The following is a 12,152-nucleotide window of genomic DNA, read 5'->3' on the forward strand; positions in this document are numbered from 1 at the left end:
ACCTTTCCACTACCTTGCCGTTACTCACCTTCCATGTTAGTGAAGGTGTGAGGTAAAAGGGAGAGCGATTACCTACAACTTTTTCTTTCATCCGTCTGAGGCCTAAGCTAAAATTATGGTTGAAGGCGCGGAAAACATCTCCCTTCGACCCCTGATAAGAGAGATGACGAAAACAAGCTGCCTCCTCCTAAAATTCCTCTTCTTCCTCCCATCTTTCCTCCTCCTTCCCTTTCTTCCTCCTCCTCCTTCAGATCCCTTACTGCCTTACTTTTCCTCCTTCTTTTCTTTCTCCTCTTTCCCTCTTCCCTTTCCTCCTTTTCTCTCCCCTCCTCTCCTTTATCTTCTTCCTCCCTCCCTCTTTTCCTCCTCGTTCCCGTTCTTCCTCTTCTTCCTTCAGATTCCTTAATGCCTTACTTTTCATCCTTCCTTCCCTCTTTCCTCTCCTCTTTTTCTCTCCTCATCCCCTGCCTCCTCTTCCTCCTTCCCTTCCTTCCTCCTCCTTCCCTTTGTACGTTCCTTCCTCTCTCCGTCTTTCTCATCCTTCCCTCTTCTTTCCCTTCCTTCTCCTTCCCTCCGTCTTCCCTTTTTCCTTCCTTCCTTTCCTCCTCCTTTCCTCTTCCTTATCCTTTCATCTTCCTTCTTTCCCTCCCTTTCTCTTACTTCCCTTCCTTTTCGTACCCTTCCTTTTTCCCTCCATCCCTCTCTTCCTTCCTTCTCCCACAAAACACAATCCCTAAATCCACCTAGAAATGTATGGCGCCCATCATCATCACCTCCTTATCTTTATCTTCATCATCACCATCTATCTTTACCTTTACCTGTTCAACGTTAGTAAATTACCTGCAGAACACACGACGAAAGAACGCCTCGGAAACTTAATTAGAGACTCTTCTGTTAGCACCTTCCTCCGTCTTCTTCTTTTTTTTTTTTTTAATATGGAGAAACGTGAACGGTGATTTTTCTAATGTATTTTTCATTTTTCTTTTTTCTTTTGGTGCCTATATTAATTTTTTTTCTTCTTTTGGTGCCTTCTGTCTTCTTTTTTATGTGGGGAGGCGTGGGAGAAGGTTTTTATATTTTTTTTTCCTTTTTACCTTGAATCTGCGTCATATCACCGTAAAGTAAACACGTTTCTACCTGGTTATGCCTTAATTAGTGTCGATTCCAGGTGTGAGCGCGTGATGTCACCTGTTGTAGCTGTCCTAAATAAAAAAAACTATGATTTATTTATTTTTAGGAACGGAAGAAGCTTAAGTATAAAAAAAAACGAGAAAACAAACTAACCAAAAAAAAAAAACACCTTAATCGCTCCTCCTACAAATAAAAAGTTAGTCTACCTCCACAGGTGTACTCAGGTGTTAAAATGCATGTGTCTACGGCGCCAGACGGTCGCCTCAAACGTCAGGACAAAGTGCAGACGTAAAAAAGAATCAGAAATCAATGTTTTAAATAGACGGAATGGCTTTAAAGATAACATTCCCTTTCGGCCGGCGCGGGAAGACTGTTGGCGTGGGCGAGGCAGTATGGGTGTGTGCGTGCGTGTGTGTGTGTGTGTGTGTGTGTGTGTGTGTGTGTGTGTGTGTGTGTGTGTGTGAGGGAGCAACGTTCTGCAAAGCCACAAAACGCGCACTGAATCCGACTCTTCACCGCCTCCGCCCCGCCGCTGAGCCGAGGGAAGGGAGAGAGAGAGGGAGAGGAAACCCGTCCAGAGAAATGTCGTGGAATTTTATGCTGTGTCTTTCTCTCAACCGGACGCGTGAACAGAAAAACTGATTTGGAGAACAGAAGAGAAAGGGACCCTTAATTAATCTAATCTCTTTCGGATACCCCAGACGCATAAACTATACAAAATCTGGATGAACGAAAACAGATGATGAAAAAAATTGAGATATCCCATTTCTTATTCCCCAATGCTATGGTTTCTCTATAAACAGACGCAGAACCTATAAAAAAAACTGGATTAATGGGAACAGAGAATGGAGATGTGTTTAACGAATCAATTTTTGAAGCCACATACACGATGAATTTATTTTACTCAGACATTGAAACTATAAGAATCCAAGTATGGTAATCTACGTTTCTTCAGCATCACGAGTCTACCTGAGCGATTATTACACAGGTGAGAGATTTGACCAGGTAACACTACCCATGTAATTTTCAAAACACCAATGTCAATCCTTTCTTTTAATCACACACAAACTATTAGAATCCAAGGCAATTCACCTGTCTTCAGCATCACGAATCTAACTGAGCGTCGATTACACAAGTGAGATTTAACCAGGTAGCTTCAGCTAGGTAACTTTTAATACAGGAACGTCGAGCCTGTCTTTTAATCACACACAAACTACTAGAATCCAAGTAAGGCAAAAAAGGTTTCATCTTTATCACGAGTCTACCTGAGCGTTGATTACACAGGTGAGAGATTAGACCAGGTAACACGATCCAGGTAACTTTTAAAAAACAAATGTCAAGCCTTTCTTTTAAACACGTCTCCATGATCACGAGTCTACCTGAGCGACGATTACACAGGTGAGATTTGTCCAGGTAACTTCATACAGGTAACTTTTAAAACCTCAGAGCCAAGACGTCCTTTAACTCAGACATTGAAACTATTAGAATCCAAGCCAGGTAATCCCCGTGTCTCCATCATCACAAATCTATCTAAACAAGTAAAACAGAGGTGAGATATTTGACCAGGTAACTCCACTGGCAACCATCACACCTGTACGTCCCATGATTGTCACCTTTAAATACACGAGGACGAGGCGGTCGCTCCCCTATCCCGGTTATCGCCTTTGTGTGTTAGCGATATTCCTGTCCGCGCTGTGATCGTTGAGAGCGAGGGTCAGCTTCGTAACTACCGCCTGTTAACCGACCCTGTCCAGAGCTGCTTGGAATGGGAATGGGAATGTTGTCCGCTTGTAGTGATAGAAGTAGATGTAGAAGTAGTAGTAATAGTAATGTTAGTGGTAGTAGTGTTAGTGGTAGCAGTAGTAGTAGAAGTAGTAGTAGTAGTAGAAAGGGAGAAGGAGAAAGTAAATGAGGAAGAGATGGAGAAGGAAGGAAGAGGAGAACGAGGACGAGGAAGAAGAGGAGGAGGAGGAGGAGAGACAAAAAATGATAAATGATAACGGTAATGAGTGATAAAATTAATAACAATAATAACAACAATAACAAAAACAACAAAAACAACAAAAAATCAACACCCAAAAACAAACCCTCACAACACAAAAAGCACACATAAGAAAATAAACAATCCCATTAACAATCATCTAAAAAAACATTAAATATCGCAACACACAACCAACACGCAACACTTTTTTTTTTCCTCCCCCTCCCCCGCCGCCACACTTGTGATTGAGCGCCGCATCGACACCCTCCCTCCCGCCCGCCCGCCAACACTCCCACGGCCCGGATTTGTTTTCAATCAGAAGCGTCACGCGGCCTCATTAGCCATGGATCATTAGCATACCAAATGTTCGATGGCGAGGCAACAGGTGTGTGTGTGCGTGTGCTTGTGTGTGTGTGTGTGTGCGTGTGTGTGTGTGTGCGTGTGTGTGTGTGTGTGTGTTTGGTTGTCTGTTGTTTTTCTGTTCGTATTTTCACAGTATTAAACCAAGGTCAAACTCTATTTACATCTGCTTTCGTGTGTGTGTGTGTGTGTGTGTGTGTGTGTGTGTGTGTGTGTGTGTGTGTGTGTGTGTGTGTGTGTGTGTGTGCCTGTCAATATTTACCTGTCATATTAATCATGCACAGGTGAATTGCCAAAGGAAGGACTTAAGAAATGGATCAGCTTCAATACGCTCAGCCGCTCAAGAGATCTTTCGTGGCAAGCTTTTATTGATGCTCCTCGGAATATTTACTGATCATTTCATTTCTGGAGGTCTTTCTACAATTGCCAGCATATTCATTAATTGTCAAAGTTATAATAGCCTTGAACTAACGGATTTGACGCGCTGAGCCACTCGCCAGGAATATAGTTTTATGTATTGGCAATTTCAAACTTTTATTTTCCCCGGTCATGCGAAAATGCCACTAATACAGATGCAGGGTTTTGGTATATCAAGTGGAATGACATGAAGTGTGTACGTGTGTAGGATTCTTATTGCTTATTCTAATTCTAACTGGTGTATTTTACGAGTTTTATTTTTCAGTGTGTGTGCGGTGAAAAGTGTGATGCTGATGGCGGTGGTGTTGTTGTAATGGAGGGAGGAGAAGGAGGTGGAGGAAGCGAGGAAAAGGAAGGGAAGGAGCAGGAAAGGTTGGAGGAGAGAGGATGGGAAGAGCGGGTTAGAGGAAGGGCTCATTTTGGTGTATTTTTCGTGGTTTATTTTTTTGTGTGAGAGATGAAATGTGTGATGCTGGTGGTGGTGGTGGTGGTGGTGGTGATGTGTATAAAGGTGATGATGGTGAGAATGATGATGATAGTGATGAGGATGGTGATGAAAATAGAACCACTGATGGAAAATGATGATTGGAATGATGGATTAACTATGCTTCTCTCGACAAAGGTAATAGTAATGATGATGATGTTGATGATGATGATGATGATGATGAGAAGGAGGAGGAGGATGATGAGATAAATAAGCTAAGATGACGACGATGATGACTTATTTTCCTTATACCATCGACATCAATGACAAACAGACTACACAATTACCTATGCAATTAACGGTAAAGATGATGATGACGATGATGATAATGACGATGACTGCACTAACACACCCGTCCCCCCTTCCTCCCCCAGGGCTGAGTGTGCCAGGGCGCGGGAGACGGACATTGAGGATCCAAACTCACCCAGGGGTCTCACGCACTTCGGCAGGGTGAGTACAGAGCCACAGGGGACACGTATACCCTTTGCTTAGCCTTTTCTCGCCTTATAAGCTCTTGGAATCTATGCCGTAAGACCTCTTGGAATCTGTCTTGAAACCTCTTGGAATCTGTCTTATAAACTCTTGGAATCTATGTCTTAAAACCTCTTGGAATCTGTCTTGAAACCTCTTGGAATCTATGTCTTAAAACCTCTTGGAATCTGTCTTATAAACTCTTGGAATCTATGCCGTAAGACCTCTTGGAATCTGTCTTAAAACCTCTTGGAATCTATGTCTTAAAACCTCTTGGAATCTGTCTTATAAACTCTTGGAATCTATGTCTTAAAACCTCTTGGAATCTGTCTTAAAAGCTCTTGGAATCTATGTCTTAAAACCTCTTGGAATCTGTCTAATAAACTCTTGGAATCTATGTCTTAAAACCTCTTGGAATCTGTCTTAAAACCTCTTGGAATCTGTCTTAAAACCTCTTGGAATCTGATGGAGAAGATGAGTCTAAAAAACTTTTTGTTTTTAACCTTAAGACTCTAGAATCAAAGGGCGTTATAGTTTCTTTCCTTTATAACTAAACACTCTTAGCATTTTCTCGCCTTAAAACCTCTTGGAATCTGATGGAGAAGATGGATGGGCCTAAGAATTTTTTTTTAACCTTAAGACTCGAGAAACAAAGGGCGTTATAGTTTCTTTCCTTTATAACTAAATACTCTTGGCATTTTCTCGCCTTAAAACCTCTTGGAATCTAACTCTTAATACTCTTGGAATCTGATGGAGAATATGAAACAAAGAAACATATTTATAGTAACGTTAAGACTAAAATCAAAGGTCGCTATAGTTTCTTTCCTCTATAACTAAATACTCTTAGCATTTTCTCGCCTTAAAACCTCTTGGAATCGAAGGTACACATTATTTTATCTCTTTTAACACTCTAGAATCATAGGCGTCCAATGTATCTTCCCTCTATATAAATAAAAACAGCTTATAGGGCTTTTTTTTGTTCTTGTTTTTTGCGCCTTAAACTTCTTCCGTTACTGTAAAGAATCACTGAGTCATGTACCTTTATCCTCCTCTTCTCCTCCTTTCCTAACGACCTTTTACAAACTGAGGCAATTTTATTTTTTACAACAAAGGAAACAGCTAAAGTTCACAAAAAAGGAAACAATAATAAAAAAGCCCGCTACTCGCTGCTCCTAAAAAAGAATCCAAAGAGGTGGACGAAAGAGGGGTCAATTCGGGAGGAGAGGTGTTCTGATGTATTCCTCTTCCTCCCTCCCTTGTTTCTATGGTCAAGGCGCTACCGATCACTCACGTTCTCTTCTTTTCTTCCTTTCTAAACGTCCTTCTTCAAGCTAAGTCAAATATATTCCTCCTCCTCCTTTGTTTCTCAGTTTAATGCGCTACCGATCACTCAAACACATCCTCTCCTATTCTCTTCTAACCTAAAGAACGCCATTTGATCTCAGAGGCCCGTCCACACTTCCTATTCTTTTTCAGATGCAAATTATCCTTGAACCAAAGACATTGATGCTCCTCCTTAACCCTTTGTGACCTCAGAACCTCAATAGATAAAGCGGACGACCAAACAAATTAATAGGGAATAGACAAAGTGGAATAGAAATAGATAGATGAATGAACAGATAGATATTGAGAGAGAGAGAGAGAGAGAGAGAGAGAGAGAGAGAGAGAGAGAGAGAGAGAGAGAGAGAGAGAGAGAGAATGCATTATCTCGCTATTATAATATTTGAGAGAGTTACGAGGATGAAGTGATTAAGATGAGAGAGAGAGAGAGAGAGAGAGAGAGAGAGAGTGAGAGAGAGAGAGAGTAATGTCTAAATTCGGTGAGTACTTTTCCCTCTCCCTGATAATCTTTTAAAGGGGGAAAGTTAAGGCGGCTAATGCTTATGAATGGTTATGATTCTCTCTCTCTCTCTCTCTCTCTCCCCATATGCCTTTCACGCGTTGATATAAAAAAAAACTCTACGGATCCAAAAGGTCAGATTTCACTATATCCGTGTCCTCTCTCTCTCTCTCTCCTCTCTCCTCTCTCCTCTTTTCTCTCTCCTCCTCTTTTCTCTCTCCTCTCTTCTCTCTCCTCTCTTCTCTCTTCTCTCTCCTCTTTTCTCTTTTCTCTCTCCTCCTCTTTTCTCTCTCCTCTCTTGTCTCTTCTCTCTTCTCTCTTCTCCCTTCTCCCCTCTCCCTTCTCCCTCCCTTCTCCCCTCTCTCCGTCTCTCCTTCTTCCACTCCCTTGTGTAGGAAGGAAAACAACAAAGAAAGAAGGAAGAAAGAGGACAGTGTTACTCACCTTCCCCTTACAAACTTATGGGAAAGAAAAGGGAGGGAGGGTGGAAGGGTAAAAAGGGGAGAGAGGGAGAGAGAGATGGGTAAAAAAGTGGAATTAAGGAAAAAATAAACACCAGAAGCCTCGTTCAATCTTATCCAGCTGAAAAAGTGCAACAAAGAGATAATGAAGGAGAGGGGAAAGAGGGGAAGGGAGAAAAAATGGGGAGATGAGATAATGGGAAAGAAAAAAGAAGGCAGATGAAAGATAGGCAAGAAGAGGAAGAGGAAAGATTTGGGGAGAAACTGTAAGATGGAAAGGTTAAAAGGAAGGAGATAATGGAAGAGAAGAGGAAGATGAAAGAGTGAGAAAGGGAGAAGAGAAAAAAGGGAAGATAAATAAAACAGGTAGATGAAAGGAGAAAGAGGAAGAAAAAAACGAGATAGAGAATAGAGGGAGAAAGGGATATAAAAAAGAGGGAGAAAAAACAATAAAATGAGAATGAGATAAAAGGAGAAGAGATAATGAAAAAAATAGAAGGTAAATGAAAGGAGAAACAGAAAACAGGAGACACAGATGATAGAGAAATAAAAATAAATATAAAAAAGTGAATTTAATAACAAGAATATGAAAGGGAACGACACAATATAACTGTCCCCCTCTAAAAAAAATTCCCACTCCACTCAGAAAACTTACTACAGATATAATGGGGGGAGAAGGCTTAAGAGAGATGGAGAATAAAGGGAGAGAGAACGATAGAAAAAAAATGGGGAGCTTCATGTAAAATATAAAAGAGAATGACCTAGTTTAACACAGTTCCCCTCAAAAAATTTAACCGTGGTCTCACCCAAAAAAATCCACGAAAGAGAAAAGTGTGAAGAAAACGGGAGATCGGGAGTGGGAGATAGATAGATGGATAGATAGATAGATAGAGACTGATAGAGAGTGTTGGTAAGAAGTGTGAAAGGTTGTTGATTTAATAAAGAAAAAGGTGACCTAGTTGAATTCCTTTCCCCTTCAAACTCGAGGGGAAGAAAAGAAAAAGGGAAGGAAAAAAAATCAGGTAACGGAAAAATGATATGAAGTAGAATGTAAGGCAAGAGAATGAGGATTTGTGACAGAGAACAATAAACGGTAAGAGGGAAAATGGAAGAAAAGTGGAGGAAAGAAATAACGTGGAGTATAATTTAAGGGGAATATAGACGAGAAATAAAAGACAAAAATATATAATAGAGTATACAGAAAAGAGATGGCGAAAAGAACTAAAAGAAAAATATATATAATTTAGAATTCATGAGGAGAGAGATGGAAATAACGGAGTAATGAGGGAGAAATGAAAAAAAAAAAACATCGAAAACAAATGAGAAAAAAAATAGGTAGAATTGAAGAGGGAGAAAGGAAGGAATAAAAGATAAAAAAAGGAAAAATGTAGAAAAGATAAAAAAAAATATTAAGGAAAATCCAAGTGGGAGAGAGGAGACAAAACGCGACAACAAATGAGAAAGGAAAAATAATAAGTAGAATTAAAGAGGGGGAAAAGAGAAAAGATAAAAAAATAAAAAATAAATAAAAAAAGATGAACACTATTGAGATAAATCCAAGTGGGGGAAAGGAAACAATAAACAACAAAACAAAGGAAAACAAAACCATTAAGTAGGATCTAAGACTACTGAATTAAGATCTATTACCCTCCTAATGCCTTACTCTCCGCCTCATCAACCTTGCTCTGTTTCCGGTCTGACCTGCTGCTCCTGCTCCTACTACGGACACTCACCTGCTCAATTACCTGTGTGGCGGAATAAAACATCAGGTGGGGAGGAGGAGCATGGGGAGAGAGGGGAGGAGAAGGAGGAGGGGAGAGAAGGGAAGACATGAGGAACAGGTTGAGAGAAGAAGAGAAGGGATGGGAGAGAGAGAGAGAGAGAGAGAGAGAGAGAGAGAGAGAGAGAGAGAGAGAGAGAGAGAGAGAGAGAGAGAGAGAGAGAGAGAGAGAGAGAGAGAGAGAGAGAGAGAGAGAGAGAGAGAGAGAGAGAGAAGGGCGAGGGAAGGGGAGGGGAGGGAGGGGCAGGCAAAGGCTCAACCGGTCAAACACAACATGGCGTGGCGTAATTAGGTCGGCGATCGTTTAATATGCTTATAATCTTGTGGGGGTGCGCCGTGCGGGTGATGTAGGGGAGGAGTTGGGGAGTTTAATGAGGCGCTGCTGGTGGGGAGAGTGGAGGAAGGGGAGGAAGGGGAGGAGAGGGAGGGAGGAGGATAGATGATGGGAGGAGAAAGAGAGGGAGGGATGGAGGGGGGAGGGGGAAAAAGGAGGGAGGGCGGAGGAAGAACAGTGGGGCAGGGAGGAGGACGGGGAGAGAGGGAAGAAGGGAAGAAAAAGAGGAAGGGGAAGGAGAGAAGGTGGAGGAAGAGAGAGGATGGGAAGAGAGGGAGGGGAGGAGGGGCTCATGTTGGAGGGAGGTGAAGGAAGCGGAGGAGCAGGAAAGGTTGGGGGAGAGAGGATGGGAAAAGCGGTTTAGAGGAAGGGCTCATTTTGGGGGAAGAGAAGGAAGGGGAGGAAGAGAGGAAGAGGAGAGAGATAAAGAGGGAGGGAAGGAGAGAAGAGGAGAGAGAGGGAGGGAGGTAGAGGTCGTGTTTAGGATCTGATTTGCACCTGGATTTAATGTCTAGGGAAGATGAGGTAAGGCAGTCTGGTCTCCGTGTGAATTATAGCCTGATGCGCGGCGCTAAATGATCGGTCAGAGAAAGACTATTTTAAAACCTCACTCGTACACTGAAATTACAGGATATTGAAGGAGAGGAGATGAGGTTAAGCAGTTTGATCTTTGTACAATTTCTAGTCGACTGGTTTCCTTAGGTAGTGATTATTGTTGAGAAATCAGAAAGAAATAATTTTAAACGTTATTCTTGCATTGAAATTTAGGATCTTTACAGCAGAGATGCAGGTAAACTGTCGGTCTATTATGTAACTTAAAGGCCTTGGGATTACTTTATGGGGTACGTTTCTTGATGGCCCAGGAAGAAATTATTTAAAACTTTCTTTGTACAGTGAAATGACACGATTATTGAAGTAGAGAAGATGAGGTTAAACTGCTTCATCTTTGTACAATTTCTGGTCGTGTGGTTTCCTTAGACGCTGTGTTTAGTGATTTGCTCAGGAAGACATTGTTTAAAACTTTCTTCGCACACTGAAATTACACGATTATTATTAGAGGAGACGAGGTTAGGTTTAATTTTTGTTTAATTTCCGGTCGTGTCGTTTCCTTAGGCATTGTGATTCTCGACTGGCCAGAAAGAAATCATATACATATCATTTGTGCACTGAAATTACCGGAACATCAATAGAGGAGACGAGATTAAACTGTCTGATCTTTGTTTAATTTCCGGTCGTCTGGTTTTCATAGGCACTGTGATTTTCGACTGGCCAGAACGAAATCATTTACAAATCATTCGTACACTGAAATTACCGGATCATCAGTGGAGGAGACGAAGTTAAACAGTCTGGCCTTTGTATAATTGACGGCCTTTTGATTTCCTTATGTGGCGCGGTTGTCAATTAGTCAGAGAAAATTGTTTAAAACTTCACTCTCTCACCGGAATTACAAGATCAGTAGTAGAGGGGACAAGGTTAAGCTGTCTGGCCTTTGTATAATTCACGGCCTTTTGATTTCCTTATGTGGCGCGGTTGTCAATTAGTCAGAGAGAAAATTGTTTAAAACTTCACTCTCTCACCGGAATTACAGGATCAGTAGTAGAGGGGACAAGGTTAAGCTCTCTGGCCTTTGTATAATTCACCGCATTTTGGTTTCCTTATGTGGCGTGATTCTCAATTAGTCAGAGAGAAAATTGTTTAAAAATTCACACTCTCACCGGAATTACAAGATCATTAGTACAGGGGACGAGGTTAAGCTGTCTGGCCTTTGTATAATTCACGGCCTTTTGGTTTCCTTATGTGGTACGGTTTCGAATTAGCCAGAGACAAAATTATTTATAACTTCACCTTCTCACCAGAATTACAGGACCATTTTTTTTACAGCTAAGGAGACAGCACAAGGGCACACAAAAAAGGAAACAACAATAAAAAAAAAGACTCGAACTGTGTAAAGGAGAGAAGGGTATATTTACAGCCTGGCCTTTGTATATGACCCCTGGGTTTAAAGACGATTTTTCACTGATCAGAAAGAAATCATAAAAGAACGTCTATATTCCTTAAACTCCCTCTAATTCCCATCCTCCCTTACCCATCTACCCTTTCTTCAACTAACACCCAAACTCTCCCTTCCTTCCTTCCTTCCTTCCTTAATAAAACTAAACTTCATCCCCTTCACTATTCACTGTATCTAACTCTACTCACCTTTCCCTCCAACCCAAACCACATCCCTTTCCGTTTCCTTGGTTACGGATGTGAGCTCCGAGGAGACGCGCAGCTGCAGCCTATGCCCAAAACTTAACACTCCCTTCCTTCCAGCCAAACTACATCCCCTTCACCTTTCCACTGTTACGGATATGAGCACTGAGGCCACGAGTAGCTTTAGTGTATACCCCAACTTGACTCACTAATCCTTCCAGCCAAACATCCCTTCCGCTTTCCACTGTTACGGATATCAACACCGAGACCATGAGCAGCATTACCGTATATACGCCCCCATCTGTACCGTGATCCGTGCACCGCAAAAATCTGGACCGGCCGAATACCTGTTAAATACTTGACGCACGGCCTTACCTGCCTTGCCTGGGACCATGCATACCTGAGGGCCGTTAATTAATCCTTGAACAGGTAATGAGGAGCCGGGACTGCAATGCGGGCGAGCGAGGGAGTGTATTAAAACTTTCTGATTAGAATATTGAAGCTCGGAATATATCTAGCTCCGAGAAAAGACATGTAATTGACAGTGTAGAACGTATGATGATCTACAGAGGGGAAGGAGAGGAGTTGAAGGGTATGACTGATTGAATGATGCATTAATTAGAGACTGATTGACTGACTGATTGATTAACTGATCGATTATTACGGACCTCTGATAAACATACATAAACTTTATAATATG

At 41.7% G+C, this 12,152-nt stretch overlaps 1 protein-coding gene across 1 annotated transcript in view; it reads left to right on the forward strand.

Moving 5' to 3' along the window:
• LOC127007987 (dipeptidase 1-like) overlaps positions 1 to 12,152 on the forward strand; it is a 112,958-nt gene that overhangs the window by 54,731 nt on the left and 46,075 nt on the right. Inside the window, exon 6 of the mRNA XM_050879532.1 lies at positions 4,748 to 4,823. Within this exon, the coding sequence (XP_050735489.1) occupies positions 4,748 to 4,823 (76 nt within the window). The remainder of the gene's footprint in view (positions 1 to 4,747; positions 4,824 to 12,152) is intronic.

The sequence above is a fragment of the Eriocheir sinensis genome, chromosome 36, assembly GCF_024679095.1.
Source record: "Eriocheir sinensis breed Jianghai 21 chromosome 36, ASM2467909v1, whole genome shotgun sequence".
Classification (NCBI taxonomy): domain Eukaryota; kingdom Metazoa; phylum Arthropoda; class Malacostraca; order Decapoda; family Varunidae; genus Eriocheir; species Eriocheir sinensis.